The 20,942-nt window shown below is 43.1% G+C and overlaps 1 protein-coding gene across 3 annotated transcripts in view; it reads left to right on the top strand.

The window, feature by feature from the left end:
• Nucleotides 1-20,942, top strand: part of zfhx3b (zinc finger homeobox 3b) — a 232,069-nt gene that overhangs the window by 123,868 nt on the left and 87,259 nt on the right. For all 3 annotated transcript variants that reach the window (XM_020607491.1, XM_020607483.1, XM_020607500.1), the window contains 2 exons: nucleotides 16,924-19,437; nucleotides 19,616-20,195. In XM_020607491.1, the coding sequence (XP_020463147.1) occupies nucleotides 16,960-19,437; nucleotides 19,616-20,195 (3,058 nt within the window). In that variant the 5' untranslated portion in view covers nucleotides 16,924-16,959. The remainder of the gene's footprint in view (nucleotides 1-16,923; nucleotides 19,438-19,615; nucleotides 20,196-20,942) is intronic.

Below are 20,942 nucleotides of genomic sequence, written 5' to 3'. Positions count from 1 at the left end.
CATTAATGACAGTGCAACCCCTGTGAAAAGCATCATTGTTCTCAAGATAATTGTCCTTTTAGTTAACGCTGCACGGGAAGGGCTCTCCTTGTTAGAGGAGCTGGCTGGGACCAAAGACAGCCAGAGGGAGGGAGGAGACCAGAACTGATACTGGCCCAGTGCCCGTTGTGACAAGCCCACTTGTGCCCTCTGCTTAAATCCCCTTGGTATGCAGTGGAATTAGCTGTCCCCAGGGTGTGGCACTAGGGGGTTGGTCATTAATTATATACTCTGAATCTTAACGAATGAGGAGCAATCAATAAAATAAAGCAGATGTATGCAAATAGCATGCTGATTATGCTTCCTAATGACATGTTGTTGGCAGAAAGGAGCGGAGGGGGAAGAAATAAGGACGGAGATGGAGATGCAAAATGTGTCAAAATACCTGTCTGGGCTCATGTTGTAAATATGCATGTGCTCAGACAAACATTTTTTATTATTGTGCTACTTTGTTTTTTCTTTTTTGTACAGCAATTCATTGAAGCAGTTTTGTGCTATGAATCAGCACTGTTTCAAAAACTCATTAGATTCTGTTTCAGATCTTATCATTGTAGTTTTATGTTTCTCTGTGAGACAGGGTGCATTGACTGTCATCCAGGAAAGGGTGTGAGACTTTAAGGGTTGTGTCAGAAGGAATTTGATCAAAACAGGGTAAACTCAGTTGGAGTCTGAGGTGTAGGGGTGTTAGTGTCACTGCTGTTGGAAGACTGATAAGGGCTATAGGGAAAGGAAAAGAGGTTAGTTCACCTGCTTGGAACTCTGCCCCTGCACTGAGATCTCCATTGTATCCAGCCAGCTGGAGCTGTTGGAAACTCTATACCTGACTTTAAGCAGAGAGGGAGGGCAGCCAAGAATTAACTGCGGCCTCATCCTGGCAGCCGCCGAGGATGCTGTCTGCCTCCATTCATGGCGGGACTGAGAGAACAACAAGGGAAGAACAGAAAGGGGAAGGGAAAGAAACAGTGCTTGTAATGTGTGTCACAAAAACCTGAAAGAAATTAGGAACAAAGAGGGGTTCTATACAGTGGGTTCTATACAGTGTACAGTATGTGGACATTTTGTCTGTGCACTAGAAATATGATGGGAAAATCCATGTCTGCACTTCCTCAAGGGGAATAGAGCTCATATTGGTGAATGGTGTCAATTTCATGTCCCAGTTATGTCCCTGTTTAGACTGTACTCTAATAAAGGATATGTTAATTAATTTGAAACATCATAACACAGTGTGGCTACCATTTGCCTGAAAAGAAGTTAGTGGGTTTTCCCCAGTGTGGAAAAAGTCCAGATTTGTTAGAAATTGGTTTAACTGAACAAGGTTGACTGAATTAGCCCATGCTATAGTAATAAAAGTCCAGCTTTTCCAATTTCTGTCTACTGTACATAATGTCTGTCATGGTTTATTGCCATAGTGCCTGACCAGACCCAGGGTTTGATTACACTCCCAGTGAAACAGTGAAATCTAAGACCTAGGTGCTTCAGGAGGCCAGGATAGTCCAAGGAGAGGCCAAGGAACAGGTGGTGACCCTGTGCAGCCTGGGAGTATATTATTGACCAGGCTCCAGCGGCCAGATTGATTACTTTATTGTATTGCCATGAACCTCAGTGGCTAGAGACCTCTGGTTGACCCTGGCCAGACAGAGCATCATACTGACCCTCACCTTAGCTAAAGAGTTATGTGGCTTTGACCTGCTCCCAAATGGGGAGGTCTTGACCTGCTCAACCACTGGCCTGAGTACTGAGCTAAAGTGGGCCTGTTCCTCTCACTCACTCATGTCAGCCTAGGTAATTTAGAGGCTGGGGGTGGACCAGGGTCTTGCACCTTGTTTTCGGACTGAGTCCTGACTTTAGACCTTTTTCTGACCCACTGGTGTTCATCGTGTCAGCAAGATGGGCAAAGCAAGGGAAAATGTTAATTAGTCTTTACCAAATTACACTAAAATGGTGGCAAATCAATACATCTCTATCAGATGTCCTCACTTCCTGCTAATGGTTCAGATAAATGTCTCACGGTGAAGGGGAATGATAATTTTAATACATCATTACATTGTAAAAAAGTTTTTAAAATTTATTTTGAAATAATTTCACAAAAGCTATAAAGAAGAATTACATTCTGCTTTTGATTTTCTGCATGTAGGACTTTTATAGGGCAAGTGGAACCTCACAGTACCTTATGTTCTGCAGCAACGTTCTGGGCTGGATGCCACGTTGACTAACCTTGTGCCCTGTATAAACAGGGCAAGACAACAGGCAACACAAGGGAAACAGCCTTTACTCTGATAGAGGCTGTTTCCCCTACCATCACTCCTTACTTCCACTTAGCTGACAGACAGAATACAATATCTGTCAGGGAGGTTTTTCCTGTGCTCTACATACTTTTACACTGTAGTTGTCATCTGCAACCTCTCATCAGAAACAAGAATCATGTACTAAACAAGCTGGGTAAACAGTTGATTCTGTAATTCCTCTCCTCCTACCACTCACACTGTCTCTTTGCAGTCATTGCCTTTGTTTAATTTACTTAAATGATTGAATGTTGCAGTCTTATTTTTAACAATCTGTGCTGCATTACCTGTGAATAAAAACATCTCCCTACTTTACAATGCAGATTTATTTTTTCATTGCCATCTTTGGCACTTGTTCCTCCAGTAAATGGAAGGCATGGCTGCTGAGGGATAAGAGTTGATTTGCTTTCTATTTGAAATGGATACTGTATTCCTCTTCCAAGCAGCATACGAAGGCCTCTTTTCTTTATAGCAAGTATCTCCTCATGACTGAGCACAGTGGCTAGGAAACCTTCTTGTTGCATTACTTTGTGAAAAGGAAACATTCATATACGTATAACAGTCAACACCGGCCATAGTCAGTCTTTTACTAATTTCATCTCTTTCCCCAGTTGGCACTTGGTGCTGCGCTGTATCTGCGCTGTATCATTCTTACCTATAATGCAGCACAAAGTGCAGCCTTATAATAGAATAATTGATTTTGTGGTGTGAGTTTCAAAGATAGTATATGCTAGAGGCTTATTTGTTGGTCTGTGACTCATGCAGAAGGTAGGGGGCTGGCAGCAGGAGATGAGAGGTAGATAGTGTGTTTTATGTGTGCTCCCTGCATACCTGCCCAAAGAGAGGAATGCATGACAACATCCATGCAACTGCAGGTGTTATGGCTAATTACTGATAATCATATAGTGACGGTCAGGGCAAACAGATGTTCCTGCAAATACCCCGCCCTCCCTGTACTACCACCTCCACATACGCCATCCACTTGTTTTGGTTGTACAAAAACATCTTTTAACCAGGAGATAAAAAAAAATGCTTTCAACATTAAATCGCTTTCATTAAGACCTTGTACAGCATTTCTGATGCTTATGCAAGCACAGCACACTATCACCCACCCTCCTCTTACTATGTCCCAATTAACACTCAGCCCCCATGTCATTGATTGGAAGAGGTGTAGTATTGGCTAGGTGGGCCATGAGCACATCGATCACATTGACCCGCCATGTGAACCATGAGAAAATGTTGAGCTTCAGATTTCTCAGGCCTAGACTGAAAAACATATATATCAGTGGACAGGAAGCCAATGTATACTGTGTACATATTGTTTTATATTGTTTGAGAGTGTGCTTTATGTATGTGTGGCTGTTTGCATTGGGTGTGTCTGTGCTGTGTTGTGACAGGTTTCAGTATATGGGCTTTCATGTGGTTTTCAGGACCTAATAAGCACACGCCACACCTAAACTATATTCTTTAGGGGCTCTTGCTAAAAAGTGTTGTTTTTCCCTTGCATATAATGCTACCATGTCCCTTACACACACACACACACACACACACCTTTATAGCCAGTCAAAGGGCAAACCGCTGCCCCACCTCTCTGAAGGTGCACCTGGCATCTGCGAGTCCACTCCAATTACATCTCCCCAATTACAGGTTATGAACCAATTAGTCACCCTCTCGTTTTACACTCCCCCTCCCCAAAAAATACAGGGGCATCTGTTAGAGCTGTGGTGCAGGGTCCTATCACTGACAACATGAAAGAGGTTGTTGGTCTGGGGCATTTGCTGGTCAGTGTAACTCAAGGGAGATTATACTGTATACTCTTGTTCTTTTTTTGTTTTTGGAAGAGATAATGCTTGACATGTAGATGCCTCATCCAGAACAGCTGTCTGGAGGCAGTGTCTTAGCAATCTCCAACAAGCACATACATTGTAAGAAACATACCGGGGATAATTTAAGCTGTCAACTTATAATTTGTAGTGGCACTCAACTTGAACTTTCAGGGTGAGCCAGTTGGCCCTGCTCTAATTCTCACCTCCTTGCTAGCATCATGTTGTTTTTTCTGTCTGTGTGTGCAAGGTGGTGATCATAAATGTGGATCAGCAAGTTTGCTCATGCACACATTGTTTTATGTTTTCTATGCTTTGTTTCTATCCGTGGTATATGTTGGAGTTGGTGTGTGTCTCTGTGTGTTACAGTGTATGTTGTATGTGTATTCTCCCAGCCTTATGGCTTCAGTCCCAGTTCTAGTTGACATACATGTATGTAAAGACTGTTAGCAATGCCCAGTACACTGGCAACGCAGCCTCAGTGGAAAACCAACCGCACCATAGTAAGAAACTCATTCACAATATACCACTGTATCTGGCTGCTGTTTAGTCTCACATGCAGAAACACACACCTGTGTGTGTGTGTGTGTGTGTGTGTGTGTGTGTGTTCACACACACAGCGTGATACAGAGCCAGCAGCTGGGTGTTGTGTGCAAAATATTCTCACATTGTACGGGGATTGAATGGAGGGCCTAGGGTTAAGATTCAGCTTTCTGTTTCTTCTAGTATTGTATTAACACTCTTCCCCGAGCTAGAGCGTGTTTATCTTGTTTTCTGACATGCTCTTTCAATGTCAAAACAATGACATCATTAATTAAATGTGTATTAGATTTGCAGTTCACAAGGACCACTAGGCAGTGCTGAATCTACTGCAGCTGAGTGAAGTTTATTTCCCATTTAAAAAAGATCATCTCATAGATTTTGTTTTTTGTTGGGGCATTAATGTTATGTGTATATTATTTAAATGTGTTTTTATTTGTCTGCAGCGACATGTTTTCTGTTTGTGGTCACTCATATAATCTGCCTCTGAAATCCTAAATTATGATGTAATAATGTGCTTTATGTGCATATGCATAATTATGTGTGTAAATGGGTGCACAGAGGAAAGGTAAACATCCAAATCCTATTCTGGTCCTTTTTTCTTTATTCGAAATCACCTCCTCTGTTACTTGACTCACCTCTGCAAGTGATACCCTTGAAGTTCTTTATCCTATACAGTACACATAGCTGTTTTATGCCTTTGACACATGGTCCTCTGACAGATTAAAGCAACTAGTGCTGTATATCATAAAGGTAATGCTGTAGTCCTCTTTATATGCTTGTTTTTTCCCTGCAAGAGGCATCTGTCATTGAGGCTCAGCCCATGATCCTGAAGGTAGTTACCCAGCAATGTAAATTATGGTAGGGTCAAGCTGCTGCACTGTCCCCTCATGTTTTTTTTAACCTTTGTCTTCCTCTGTAGTTTTCTCTCTTACACTCACCCCCCTCCATTTTACCTCAGCTTTCCATTATTTCTTCTAGCTAAGATGAGCAAGACATCATACCAAGCGCATGACCAAATCCCCAGCAGATAGTTATTTATCCTCACTCCCCTTTTTATAGTATGTTTCTCTTTTTTTTTCTCATTTGTGTTGTTTCATTCTGGGGACTCACCTCAGACAATGTTCGAAGTGAGAAGATATTTCATATTCAAGTATAAGATTCAGGGGTAGACTGGAAGAAGGGTGGAGAACTGGAGCTTTAGTTTAATATGCTTACATATGCATGCATCCAAAGGATGCAAAACCTACACTTGCTCATGTACTCAAGATGTGTGCCTATCCTTAGAGGAATGTGTGGGTTCTCTTGCAGTGTTTGACCTTTAGACCTCTGGCTCATGTGACTGAAATTCCACTCACAAATACACACACACACACATTTAATGCATACAGTACACTTACGAAAGACATTTGCACTTGGCTACTTTTATCTTGTTGCTCAGAAATAGAACCTTACACCATATACAAACTATAATAATACCCACGCACCCCACCAGCTGACAGAAAGGACAGCCCAAAGATAAATGGCAGCAAACAGCACTCATTTAAATCTTTACTCTTTTGTGGCCGTTGATCACCGAGCCTTTTGTGTAGTTGCGGGTGCTTCCGTGTTCCCACACCTAGCCTCAGTTGTGCTGCGCTGTGCTCAGCAGGCTTCCCAGCTGGGGTCCAGATGCAGCAGCCATGTCATGCAGAATTGGGAGACAGAAGATAAGAGGCTGCTGGTAGGCCTGCTACTTGGTTTTAGGTCTGGTCTGCAGCGGTTCAACTAGATGTTGCGGTTGGTGTGATCTGAACTTTGACAAGCCATGTCATGCTTAATGGCTCACTTCCCAAATACAGCTCAGAAGGACTGATTTATATCTACCAGGTGCTACAGTGTACAAGCAGCTCTAGGATGAAGGGAGGCATGTGGCCATTTCATTAAGGATGAACAAGGGCTGCTGTGTGTGTGTGTGTGTGTGTGTGTGTGTGTGTGGACATGAGGGGCAGGAGACTGGTGTTTCTCAAATATAGCTCCACAGCACTGTAGCTGTCATAACACTCAGATCACGCCAATAGAGAGGAGAGGAAGAAGAGGAATTCATATATACTCTCTACATTTCTTAAAATATCATCCCAGTTTTTTCTTTTCTTGAGCTTTCATTTGTCTGTTTCCTCTGTGATTTTTTTTTTTTTTTTTTTTTTTTTTTTTCCCTACCCACGTTTTTACTGTTTCCAGCCTGTGGGCATTGGCCTCCCCAGATCAAAGTACCTGGACACTTGCAGACACCACAATGCCAAGTTTTAGTGCTTGCACTGAGCTGGCAGCAGCTTTAATGGCTATGTATTTGTTGATTTTCTTTCAGCTACTGCAGTAAAGATGGCTCAGCTCTGCCCCTCGCTCTCCTTCTGTGGTGTTTCTCACGGAGAGCTGTGCTTGCCAGTCATGCCTCATCTCTCTCTACACCACATACACACACACACACATCTTCTAGCTATACAGCTCAGGGGTAGACATCTAAATAGGAACTGCTTCATTATTTGCAATTGCATTTTGGAAGGTTTTTTTCCATTTTCTGGTTTGATGGCAGCAGCTTTCCCTCAAGTTGGACAGACAGGCCTCCCTGGAGGTCTGTGGCTCGGAACAGAACTCGGATTTAGTGCATATGAACACTGTGATTACTACTGCAGAAGTCACATTTACCTCTTAATTTCCTACTAAACTGTAGCGTTTTCCTTCACACAGTGGTCTCTGAACACTGTGGTGGGCTCTGTTAGTGCTCAGTGCAGCTACAGACATGCTGTTTGATGTTCCTTGCACACTTCAAGTGCTGAGGTGTCTTTCAGCATTGCCCTTCAGGCCACCTTGTTATACTCTTAGCAAGTTGTTGTTTTTTGTTTTTCTTCCCTTGTCCTGTGTTGACAGATCCTCATCACCGCTCTGCTCAGAAGGATTGCACATCACCTTTCAAGGTTTGCCTTGTAATTTGTCCTTATAAACTGTGGGGCAAGCTGTGCTTCCCTTTTAAGATGATGATTGGATCAAGATCTGATTTATGAGTGTTCTGTTAATAAACTGCCAGTGTAAAGATTAGGCATCCCATTGGCATGTAAACTAGTGCTGAGTGGGATTGTTTTCCTGAAGACACCTTAGCATATTTTGTTGTCTCAGTGAAATACTCAAAGATGTTCCAGTTGTATGCAGTTGGATCTAAAATACATTGTGATCAGTGTATTTTCCTTAATTGGGAATGAGATCAATTTGAATGTAATTCCACCTGTCAAGTTCCCTCCTGTTTATTTCCAGTGAATGAGCCAGAATGGCCACACAGCTCATTGTAGAATTGGCACATGCTGTGACTAAGTGTGAGCAATAACTGGAGATGTATGCTGCTGTGACTCAAGAATAATAATAAGAAGAAGTCAGTGATGTCCATTAAGGTGATCCTTTTAATATTCGTAGCAGGGCTGCTATAACATCTGCTCTGTCAGTATGAAATGGTTTTTGTTTTCACAGTTTGAAACTATTGCCTTTGCTTTGCTTTTCCTGTTTCTTTTGACATCCAGTGTCCCAACATTTCTTGCTCACTTCCTCTTCTTAAACACAGGACGCATTATTCTTTTAACTTTATTAACTCTAATAATTCAGTAGGGGAAGGGGCAATAGAAAACACTTTTCCCCTGAGGTTTATTGTTTAAAACGGGTGCAGTTCTTTCCCGGGATAAGGGCTTCAGCTAAGCAGAGAGGAATTTCAGCCAGACCTCATAAAAAAGTATTTGTGTACCAGAAAGATTTTCGCTTTTCCCTTTTAAATCTTTGTCATTAATGACTTTAGCAAATGTAAAGTGGAGAGTGAATGGTTCAGCTGTGCAAGGTCTTCAAAAGAACCCTCTAATTATTTATCCAGGATATCCTACTCTAGAATTAGAGGCCAGGTCACCACTGGCTTTCATGCCTTTTTCTGCACAGAAATAATTTCCACAGAACGGTTTCACTGGGCCACTGTTTAATCCTCGCTCCATGTGCATGTTGTGTGTGTGTGTGTGTGTGTGTGTGTGTAGATGTCTGGATATGGGCTTGCACACATGCTAGGGAGGGTGGACATAAGCACATGTTTGTGGGACTGCACCACTCCTCAGTATGAGGTGTGTAAAAGAGATAGTACGTTTCCATTTTCCACACTTAACACTGTATGACTTTCCTCATCTCTGCTCTCACCCTAGACAGCTTTCACCCACATGACTCAGGCTTCCTGGTTATTTGGCCTTCACATGCCTTCTAAGAGGGATCTTATCACCCTACTCAGGTTTAGACACTTAACCAACTCTGGGCCTAACCTTCAGGCTTGGGGCACCACATAGCCGTTTAACACATCCCCTCATTCTACTGCAAGGGTGGCCAATTCCAGTCCTCGAGGGCCGCTGTCCTGCTTGTTTTCCAACTATCCATGCCTGACCTGCTGCTGATTACCTGGCTCAGGTGTGTTCAGCCAGTCAGAAGCTGGAAGATACCAATTCACTTTATCTTTCCTCACTCCACTTTCATCTAAGATGGTATCTTCCAGCTTTCAACTGGCTGAACACACCTGAGCCAGGTAATCAGCAGCAGGGCAGGCAGGAATAGTTGGAAAACAAGCAGGACAGTGGCCCTCGAGGCCTGGAATTGGCCACCCCTGTATCTACTGCATACACCCCAAACACTGTCCTAATATAACCACCTAATTGTTGATATTTTAGAGTTTCATCTGCTGTCTTCTGTTTGCATTGTTGTCCAGTAGACAGTTGTTTTTTTTTTTTTAAATTTGGAAAGGTGTCTTCTAACATTCTCTTTAGCATTTTGCTGAAGGAGCGTGTCTCTTTAAGAATGCTCTTCAGTGTATATTTGTCGAAATTCCAGGTGCCCGTGAGCCTTGTGTTTTACCAGGTGCACAACTGGGTCATTACTAAGGTATTTGGTTTCCAGATTACACAGAAAGGCCCAGGATTATACACATGTTATCCATGTCTCCTATCTGTCTGTCAGGGCATGATCCCTGCATGGAGCCTCCATCCTGCTCCACTGTATGCTCATGTTTGCTGTCATGCCTGCTGGAAATCCCTTATACCACATGCCAGAGCTACCAAGTTGTTCTGGGGTCTAGATCCTCTTTCTCCTGTTTCTCTGTCAGCAGTGGCTTGGTATAGTGATCAGTGTCAGCTATCCTTAATGGAAGTAGAAATAGTGGTAATGACATCCCTGTTCACCCCTAGCCCTCCGGTTCCTCTGGTTTTGGATAGCATGGTAAGGAAGCAGAGCTGAGTGGTGTGTGGGTTGTGGGGCGTGTGTGTTGTTGGGATGGGGTGTGGGGTCAAATGTAGCCACAGCCTACAGTGGATGGACAACTGATTGGCCTCTCCAAAACATTTACATAAAACCCCACAATTGTGATAATAAACCATTTTATCATTGGGCTCCCAATCAATAATGCGGTTTCTTAAGGTTTAATATTTCAATGGTATTGATCATTTTAACAACTGTGTTTGTGGTTGGCTTGCCTTAACTGCAACGCTGCGGGAAAGTGTGTGTGTGTGGCACCATGTGATCTTGCCTTTTAGGCAACAGTTTTCTAGATTAACACAAATGAATTTTCCACCACCAAAAAGTGAAGTGATTGTGTTTTACATTGTTCTCCGCCTTGCAGTTTTCTGTACGCAGTGTTCTGTCCTTTATTTTCATAACAACAACTGTGGTCATTGGTTGTCTTAACCCCCATCTACTACCCTCATCCTGTTACTATAGAACAAATTAAATGAAGTGAGTGCAAACAAAAGCTCTGAAAGCACTGTAGTTAGCAGATTTCACTTCCATCCTCTCTTGAGAGAATGGCTGCTTCCCGCAGATATAAATAGGGGAAGATTTGATAATTAGTAGAAATGACAGTCCTAGGGCTCAAGGACTGATCAGCACATTTCCCCGTTGTCCCTGACCTTTCACTGAATACATGTTTTTAACTATTTCACTTTTTCTCCAGCTCCACATCTCAATCTCAGTTTCTCTTTCTCTCTCTTTCTTCCTTAGTAATCTACAAACACTACACAAACAGTTACTGTACACATACAATGCATTTACACATCTTTGTGGAATTTCTAAATGTTTACATTTAGATTTGTTAATGAAAATTTCTACAGGCTTTACATTTAGAAATCTTAAGGATGATGATCAGTGTGTTCTGAACGATTAGTGCCAGACACACCAGTGTACAAAATATCAAGTGTGTCCTTTGCACCTTTCTGTATTCCACACTATTGGAAAGTCAGCACTGCATGCTCAGTATTAAGTGTCTGTTGGTCTAAGATTGAGAAGGGGGGAGGTATCTTACTAATCTGATAAGTATTTAAAAAGACACAGCTAAAAGTAGAAGTTTTCTCTTTCTCTCTCTATCTCTTGCAATTTTATTGCCACCCTACTGAGTGTATACCCACTTTGCTCTGTGCACTGTGCTGCCTGGGGGTGAGCATTAGTTTGTGCCCTATAGCCCTTTTCTGATTATACATCAACACCTTAATTTGAGGATAATTTATGCCCTTATAAATTACAAAGCTTTCTAAACAAACCACATGGGACCTAACAAGAAAATAATACAGTGCATTCTCTGAGTTTGGTTTGTAAATGAAGAAAACTAGCTTGTGGTTCCTGTAATAAGAAGTTGCATCTCTTCTGGAACCTGGGTGTCATTTATTTTTAGCATTACCCTTCAAAATTTCACTGCAACATTTTTGCAAATGTTTTTTTAAACAGTCACTAATAGTTTGCATATTTAAATCAGATGCAGTTTGTCTGCTCTTTATTATATATACTCTTGATTTATTGCTTTCCCTGTATTGAGGTTTGAATAAAATGATATGAGCCTTGCTTGAAGCCCCCCCATGCTGGTTGCTAATTGGCGGGAGACTGGGAGCTTCCTGCTGTGTGTTCGCTGCTTGCCTTTGCTTTGCCACCCCACCAGGTCTTTCACCAACACTCTTCAGAACCCAGTAATTAACCCACAGCTAATTAACTACTTCTAATTACACCAGCACACTGTTTTTATCACACCCACCAAAACTGAGAAATCACTCTCGTGCTATGTGTAAATCCCTTCCGGAGGGTTTTGGAAGTTCGCTGAGCTCTAGTTGGATCACTTATCAGACTGAGGTTATTGGATGAGTAACAGTTATGCACTGCGATTTCACTGCTTTGTCTTAAATCACTTTAAATCCGTTCTGCAATATGGAATGGATTATCAGAATGATGGTGTAAAGGGTAAAATCATTTTCAAGGTTCTATTTCAAGTCTATTAACAAAGGAGACAATTGATACTACAAACAAATCAATTTATCCTTTGCCGCCAGTTTTACTAGTGCGAAATGGTTACTAAAATTGAGTCCTGTGAAACTAAAACGATCACCACATTGCCTCCTGGGTATTTGAGTTTACTCATATTTAATCAACAAGTATTGTTTTAGCTTTAAGTGATATGTTACAACACTGGTTTGTATACAAACAAAAACATTAATAAAATCTGTAAGTTGCAGTCTTGTCTGTTTAAGCACCCAGAGCCTCTAGGTTTTCACTAGCTGTAACATGACAGAAGCTGCATGCCTCAGTGCTATCTCTGAGAAATACTCCAGACATGCCAGTGACCGGCCCCCTCTACTCACACACAAGTAAACACACAGCACTGTTCTTCCCCGCCTCAGACTCAACACAGCCATGGCTATTTCTGTTCCACAGACTGATAGCTCCAACTGAAGATCATTGATTTTACGGGAAGCCGTGTTTACAGGCTGAGTGCCATCGACCTGAGGTGACTTTTTGCCTCCTGCAGTTGGAGCGATACTGGAGCACCCTTATGTCTGCATTAGCAAAATAGTGGACACAATATTTACACTTTTCAATAAACAACAATGCTATATGTGGTTAAGTGTTTGATCTACAGTGTTGGGGATCAACAAGAACTTTATTTAATTAATACAATTATAATAGTATATTGTCTATGGCATTGGTAGACAAATGTTTTTGACACACAATTCCATGATAAAGTGACAGAAGCCTTGGACATTAAAAGATGATATGCAAATGTCCTTTCAAACTACTCAAACTATTGTCATTTGTGGTTTCATAAAATGGTAATTACAATTAAAAAGTAACTTGTTAGTGTATAGTTTTTTTAAAAGACATTTGTTTATTCCCAATTCTGTATAATAAATATTCCTCAGACAGAAGTCTGGCAGTTTAGGACCAGCCTTACACATTCACATGTAGCATAGTTACACTTTAGTTGAGTATCAGGTCTTTGAATTAAGCAGAAGGTACAATTAGTTATGGTAGAGAATATTCAGTATGGTAGAAAAAACAGAGATATATATACTTGCAATGGCGTCTTAGAAGTAAAATCCCTGTGTTAAAACCAGAATTTAATAAGCCATGTCAAGCATTAAAATGGACTTATGTTAAAGAGTGCAATGCATGCATTCCTTTATTGGTGATTAATTGGAACAAACCTAGGAGATAAACCTGTGCTTCACTCTGCCTGAGGACTACAATGGTTTCCCCCATCAATGAGCATGTCCCTAGTGCAACATCAAAGGCCTTCCCCTGCTTTATCAATAAGAACCCTTCCTTCCCACATCTTCCTGTAACTTGCTTAGTGTTCACGCCATTGATTTTCCAATAAGCGCCCCTTACCCTGCGGTGGCTGGCCAGGCTCTGATGGCTCAGAGACCAGACACAGACAGGCAACATCACTGAGGAACAATTGAAAATAAGATCTGGTGTATTGTTGGGGGTCCTCAAGGTGTATTAAGGAACTGGTTTTCTATTTTAAAGAGGTGTTCCCCTGCTGCTGCATGCAGATAGGAGTAAGGGCTGAGGCTGCATTATGCCCATAGCCTAGCAGTATTCACAGCTAGAGCTAAGTGAGAGTTAATTCCCTCAGGAAACCCTGGAGAGCAGGGTCCTCTGGAGGCAAGGCCCGGCCTTCAGGCAGGTGATCAGGCATGCTTATAATCAGATGCTTCCTTAGCCTTTAATTCCTCCCTCAGTTGGCTGGTAAATCCCCACCTAATGAAAGGACCCATAACTTTAAACTTATCTCATTTTCCATCCCTACCAAATGACACCCAGACTCACTGTCTGACAGTGTTGATTAGAACTGAGGCTTTTCACAAGGTTCAGCCTTATCAGCTTTGTTAAGGTGGTGGGATGGAGTGGGTTCCGACTTTTTGTTTATTTATTTATTTATTTTTGTCGGTGGAGAGTGAAAGACGGAGCAGGGAGACCCTAGCAAAAAGCCTTTGAAGGCAGGTGGCAGCAGGAGTGTGAGTTCTACGGTCAGGATCTGTGCATCTGCAGCCTTTCCCTCAGATCAGCACAGGAATCAGGCCTTTTATTCTCTCTGATTATCTACTATTGTTAGCTAAGGCTTGTTTTGGCTAAATGCAGTCTTTTTATTGTCAATTCAGTGGGCCCACATTTCGAATTATAATACAACACAAGGGCACAGGACCTAGCAGGCTCATTTGTGTAAACTGCATTAGTGCCAGTATGGAAAAGAAAATTACAACTTTTTATATATCACAGTATACTGTATAATATGTATAATAGCGTATACAGTAACATCACTCAGTGGTAGTTACCTTAAGTGGGTTGTAGTAACTAATACTGTGAGCACACAGAGACACCGGCTTCCTTCACTTCCCCTCCTCTTCGACCACGTCTCTTTGTCTGTCTCCTGGACTTGTTTAGTGCCTCCCAGAGATTAAAGCTTTTCCTGCTTTAAACAGGTGTCACTGAGCCAGGCAGACCTCTGAGAGACAAACAGCGTTATATCAGTTGGCCCATCTGCGACTTGCCGACTCCAGACAATCCCATTGCTCATCAGTAACCACTGCAGGTTATTGAATTACACCATCTTGATTTTAAAGGGCAATCCTGTTTTCTGTAAGCAGTGGACACACCAAGCTGGCACAAAGCTCCAGCACTGATCAAGAGTCATCGTGTTTTCCTGTCTACTGTTAATTGCTTCAGGTATCTTACAGCAGTAATGGGAATGGATGGGTACATAACCTTAGTACAGTACACTGTAACCAAACAGTTTATACTCATCAAGGAAAAGATGAGAGTAGAGAACTTTAGAGGTCATTGTCAACTAATAGAGGCCCATGGTCCCCAGGTCTGGTTAAGACAGGCAGTGACTGAAGGAGAGGCTGATAGATGAGATTACAGGAACAAGGTGTGAAACTCCCCATGTACAGACAGGAGATACAGAGACGTTTTCCTAAAAGGCAGTTCTTTTACACAAGCCTCATTTTCTGCTTTTTTCCTTTCATTTTGTGCAGTTTATCCACATGCTTTTAGTTTGAGGAATCACTGGTTTACATATGGCATAATTTTTTTTCTTGCATTACTCTCGCTGCCCTCAGTCCATTTGTGTGAAATGGCTGTTGAGCTCATAGCCGCTTATTAATGGAGCAGATAATAAATACAGACCAGTAGGGCTAGTATCCCCTCACTCAATATGGCAGCCATCTCTAAATCATGTCTGGCTGTATAAAGCAATCTTGTTAATAAGCCTGCCTGTCTTGATATCTTTTTTGTATGCAAACTAAGGGTCCAAGGGTCAGGGGTGGGGGGTGCAAGTGTACAAACAAAACAATCAGGTGGACCATACCAACAGATAATTTCTGTCCTGAGGTATTTATGCCAGTAATGGCTCTATGAGCTTTGCCATATTTAAATTTCTGTAATCAGTCATTGCTTTATTATCTTAGTGTTTCTTTTTTTTTTTGTTACCTTTCCCAAAAATGTGCTCTTCTAGAATGTTATTGTTCACTCCAAAGCCCAAACACAAATGCACATCTTCAAAATGGGAGTCCGTTATTTTTGTAATTCAATTGCATTTAGGCTCAAGAGGTCTCAAGGTATGTCGTGTGGGAGGTGAGCTTCATCAGACATTCATGACGAGTCAGACAGACATTATCAATCTCTCCTCTCCCTCAGTGGTTAATATGTTAGGGTGCAGAGGTAGAATCCATTCTGATCACAGCTGAAATTTGCATCCCTAAGTAAATAAGTAAATAAATCAAGTGCAAGCACTGAATGTGCTAATCAACTGGGACATGGCTGTGAGCTTGGTGCCAGGAAACTTTGCTCATGTAATATTCAGTACTGGTGGGTTAAAGGGCAGCCCAGAGTTATTGGTTTCAGCCCGATTGCCCCCTTTAATCAATGTTGGCTGCATCCCTTTAATAAAATTATTAGCTCAGCAGTATCTTGCGCTATCATTTTATCTCTTCTGTGCTCTAAATTGCAGCCTGTGTTGGGCCTCTCAGATGCTCGGGGCATGGCCAGCTCCTGAAAGCTCAATTCCCATTTATTATTTCAGAGGCGGAAGATGGCTGCAGTGTTTGAAACCAGGCTGAGCGTAGAGGTTATTGGATGCAAGATCTAAACACAGCTGCAGTAAAGTCCATACCCAGCTCATGTATTTTGGGCTCATAGAAAATACTTCCTTTTATTGCTCTTGTTAGAGTTCATACACATCTATCTCAATAATGCAGATGTATTATATTCTTCATATGTGTGCACAACTTGAAGATGGAGTGATAATGGTGATACTGTTAGGAATTGCTTTTTTAGATTAAGTTTCTTCTCTTTCTTCTGTTTATGTAAATGTACAATGTGCTGATGGGTGGCTTCTCTGTGTCTAATTATCTCACAAGAAATCTATTTGATCCATTAAGTTAGCCTGTTTCTCCTTTTTTTCTGAGTGCAAGTTAATTAAAAACGGATGTAGGATTTGCAGAATATAAGATTAGGGCTGTTGTTTGGAAGGTGAAGATAACAGATGGTACCTTCCTGATATGGCAGGAAGATGAATCATGTACGGCTTATTAGTGCTTGTCTCAGGTATTGTGTTTAAGTACCTAATCTAAAGTAATGAGCTTGCTGTCAGTTTTCCAATTATATCTCAGACTTTCGTCTTTCACCCACTGCACCATACATTTGATTTTCTTCATTTAAGGTTCCTATACATATAGTGCCTTTCATATTTTCTGTATCTGGCCTTTTCTTAATAGGCTTAGTAATATTTAAGACATTTTTAGACATTTGTTTTCAATGTTAGCATGATAAGTGAGTTGTGTGTGCTTATGTACAGTATATGCAGATATGTTTAATGAAAACATTGCATTTACAGTAATAACTTTATAAATCTTTCCCAATTTGTGTCTTTTCAGGCCTGGATGCGATGAACGCCTCATGTAGGCATCAGCATGGACAGCTGTGAGTCTCCCGTGGTTTCTGGGACAGACGATGGGCTCAGCTCCTCCCAGCAGCAGCAACTACCACAGCCTTGGACCGATCACTCTAGCTCACAGGTTCCTTGCACTAACAAGGCCAAATCTCTAGACTCCCTGTCTCTCTCTGCTCCCTATCCTTCTCAGTCCCAAATCCCCAGTGCACCTCATGACGAGGTGAGAGAGCTACAGTCCCAGCAGCAGCAGCTAAAGCAGACATCACCCCAGGCCCACTGTGATAGCTCTGCCACAGGCCAGCTGCATCCCAAAAGAGAGGGTCTTGAGGAAGAAGAGAAAGAGGGAGTGAGCTGTGGAGAAGAGGAAGAATCTGAGGACTTAGATGAAATGGAGATTGACAGCTGTTTCCCAAGTCTTCAACCTTTTCCTGGGATGCCGATGGCTGCAGGGGGAGGGGCCATGCCCACTCTTTTGCGTCATCAGCCCATACGACAACAGGGAGCACCTGAAAGTGGGAGTGAGGAAGGGGACGAAGAAGAGGAAGATGATAGCAGTGATGTGGAGAACCTGGCTGGAGAGATAGTCTACCAGCCAGATGGCTCGGCCTACATTGTTGAGAGCCTCAGTCAGTTGATCCAAAGTGGTGGGGGCATGGTACCTGGCCTGCTCCCTACAAACTCTATCACCAGTGGGGGAAAACCGGGGGAACCTGCTGGGACTTCATCTTCGGTCTATCCTCAGATCATCAACACGTTCCACATAGCCTCATCCTTTGGGAAGTGGTTTGGCAATTCAGACCAAGGTTTCCCCAATACCTCAACCATGGCAGGCTTGAGCCCTGTCCTGCACAGTTTCCGTGTTTTTGATGTGCGGCACAAAAGCAACAAGGATTACCTGAACAGCGATGGGTCTGCCAAGAAGTCCTGTGTATCCAAAGATGTTCCCAACAACGTGGATTTCTCCAAATTTGATGGGCTAGCCCTATATGGCAAGGGTAAACCCATTCTCATGTGTTTTCTCTGCAAGCTGTCCTTTGGCTATGCGCGTTCCTTTGCCACTCATGCCGTCCATGATCACCGCATGACACTGTGTGAGGACGAGAGGCGGCTGCTAGGGGACAAGCATGCATCTGCCATTATCCAGGGTATTGGGAAGGACAAAGAGCCCCTCATCAGTTTCCTGGAACCAAAAAATAAGAGCACTCCTCTGCCACCTACCCTGCTCCCCATTAACTCTGGCCAGAGCTTCTATGGCACATTTAGTGGTGTCCATCTGGAGCCTGGAAGCAGCAGCGGGGGCAGCGAGACCCTCCTGAACAAAGACTCTGACTCTGGCCTCCAGCAACAGCAGCAACAAACCCCTCTACGCTCAGTCCTCTCTCTTGGAGGGCTGAGCATTCCCAAAGCATCCACTCTTACCTCATCCCCAGGCTCTGCCAAAGACTCCAGTGCCCTGCCCAAACAGGGAGGGAGAACAGAGGAGCCTGCTGGGAAAGAGCTGGCATGCAAGGGAGAGGATGGGGACACTCGAGAACATGAAAACAAGATTCACCTATCCAGCCAAATGGGGGGCTCGGAAGAAGAAGAGGAACTGTTATTAGGGGAGGAGGAAGATGAGGTAGAGGCAGAAAGCACTGTAGTGTCCTGTGGTGGTAACAGTAGCAGCGGCGAGGGTGAAGCGGGGGAACCAGCTGTCTCAAACCAAAGCATTTCCAAATCTACTTTATTAATGCCTAGTAGCGCTCTCCAGCCTTCTGCCTGCACCTCTGCAGTCAGTTCCACACTCAACAGCAAAGCCCCTGCTTCCACTTCCTCCTCTGTCAAGGAAGGGGGTTCAGCTGCAGATGGTGGGGGGAGAACCTCAGAGCTCCCTCTGAGCTTTAACTGCCAGGGGCCCACTGCTCCCATGGCAATGGCGGCAGCTGCCATCAGAAGGAACGAGGATGACACTGCTGGCACATCCTCCTCACCTCTGTCCTCCAGTGCTGCTGCAGATGAAAGTGCCAATCGAGATAGTGCCACAGCTCCAGAACCAAATGATTGCTCAGCAGAGGGAGAGGAGGAAAACGGAGCCCTTCTGCACCATCACCACATGCATCACCATCATCATCACCTCCACCCTTCATCTCATGGCCACTCCCACCCTCTCCCAGGGGGCTCTTGTGACATAACAGGGATGGGTGAGTGTTCACAGAACCATGGGGCTGGTGGCAGTGGAGGAAGTGGGGTAGAATGCCCTAAATGTGACACAGTTTTGGGTTCCTCACGCTCCTTGGGTGGTCACATGACCATGATGCATTCACGCAACTCGTGCAAAACACTGAAGTGTCCCAAATGCAACTGGCATTACAAGTACCAGCAGACATTAGAAGCCCATATGAAAGAGAAGCACCCAGACTCTGGAGGCTCATGTGTATACTGCAGCAGTGGTCAAACCCACCCTCGTCTGGCGCGTGGCGAAAGCTATACCTGTGGATACAAGCCCTTTCGGTGTGAGGTATGTAGCAAAAAATGTGATGACATTAAGGGTTGCAGAAAAGTTTTGCTTTTTTTTTTTTTTTTTTTTTTTTTTTTTTTGGTTGATTTGTTGAGAAATGTAAAATTATGTAAGATACCAACTGATTTTGGCAATTGCATTAATGGCACTTCAGGAGAAAATGTCTTATCTTTTCTAGGTGTGTAACTACTCCACCACCACAAAGGGCAACCTAAGCATCCACATGCAGTCAGACAAGCATCTGAACAACATGCAGACACTACAGAATGGAGGTTCTATTGCTTCTGCACAGGAACAAGTGTTTGGGCACACCCCAGGGGGGGTGGTGGCTGTCCCCTCAGTGACCCAGGCCAGTAGCCATCATCCTTCCCATCACCATCCTACGCAGTCCTCCACCCATATGGCCGGACCGTGTGGGACCCCCTCCCCAACCAAACCGAAGAGCAAACCTACTTGGCGGTGTGAGGTATGTGATTATGAGACCAATGTGGCACGGAACCTGCGCATCCACATGACCAGCGAGAAGCACATGCACAACATGATGCTACTCCAGCAGAATGTGACCCAGATGCAGCATGGCCGACTTGGTTTGGGAGCCATGCCTTCACCCTCTGAGGCTGAGCTCTACCAGTATTATCTGACCCAGAATATGAGCCTTCCACCAGGCCTCAAGATAGACCCAACTGGAGCTGAGGCGCAGTTCCTGATGGGGAGCTTTCACCTGGATCCCAACATGGCCACTCTAGCCCCTGCACTTGGTGAGCTCCATTTTGCCTCACTTGCTCTCAGAAATGCCCATAGTTGCAGACAGAATCACCTCGTATATTTCAGAGCAATTTCTTCCATGTGGAATCAGTTTCAATTCATCTTGGTGTTGATTGCTAATTCATTAATTAAACAGAACATTTTAATGATTTAACAACACACAATGATGAGCAGTAAATTTCACATATTGCCTCTGTCCACTGCTATGAATGTTTGGTATATCACCTCTTTAGTTTAGGCAGCTGCCTTTCTTTCTCATGCCCTTAGATATGCTTGCCCTTGTGAACCTGACATTCTCATTCATTCGTTTTACAGAGTGTCACTGAAACATGAGAAGGAGAGGTGAAAGAAATATGATCCCCTTTAGACGAGTTCACTGGGGGATTTACTGTACTATAGACCATCTCCTTATTTTCATATTGATAGTTTACATGGTAGTAGTCATCATGACAGTATGCCTTCAGTGCCTTAATCTCACATCCGTCGTCTTTCAATTAGTTTCAGCTGTGAATATACAACTTTAAATGTGCTTTGTAGCACGCACACATTTTTAGGTCATTTGTTTTTTCTCTCACACAGTCCTTAACAGGGTATCTAAATATTAATGTAATTTTGACTGAAATTTAAAGATCACTTTATGATACCCAGATTCCCTCAAAAAGGTGAGATAGAGGGCCAAATCTCTTATCTCGCCCTCTGCCTCAGGGACCAAACTTCAGCCTTTTTCTGACATTTTTCCC

The sequence above is a fragment of the Monopterus albus genome, unplaced genomic scaffold, assembly GCF_001952655.1.
Source record: "Monopterus albus unplaced genomic scaffold, M_albus_1.0 scaffold4.1, whole genome shotgun sequence".
Taxonomy (NCBI): Eukaryota; Metazoa; Chordata; class Actinopteri; order Synbranchiformes; family Synbranchidae; genus Monopterus; species Monopterus albus.
Note: the sequence above shows the minus strand (reverse complement) of the source record. Positions and strands in the feature narration are given on the sequence as shown.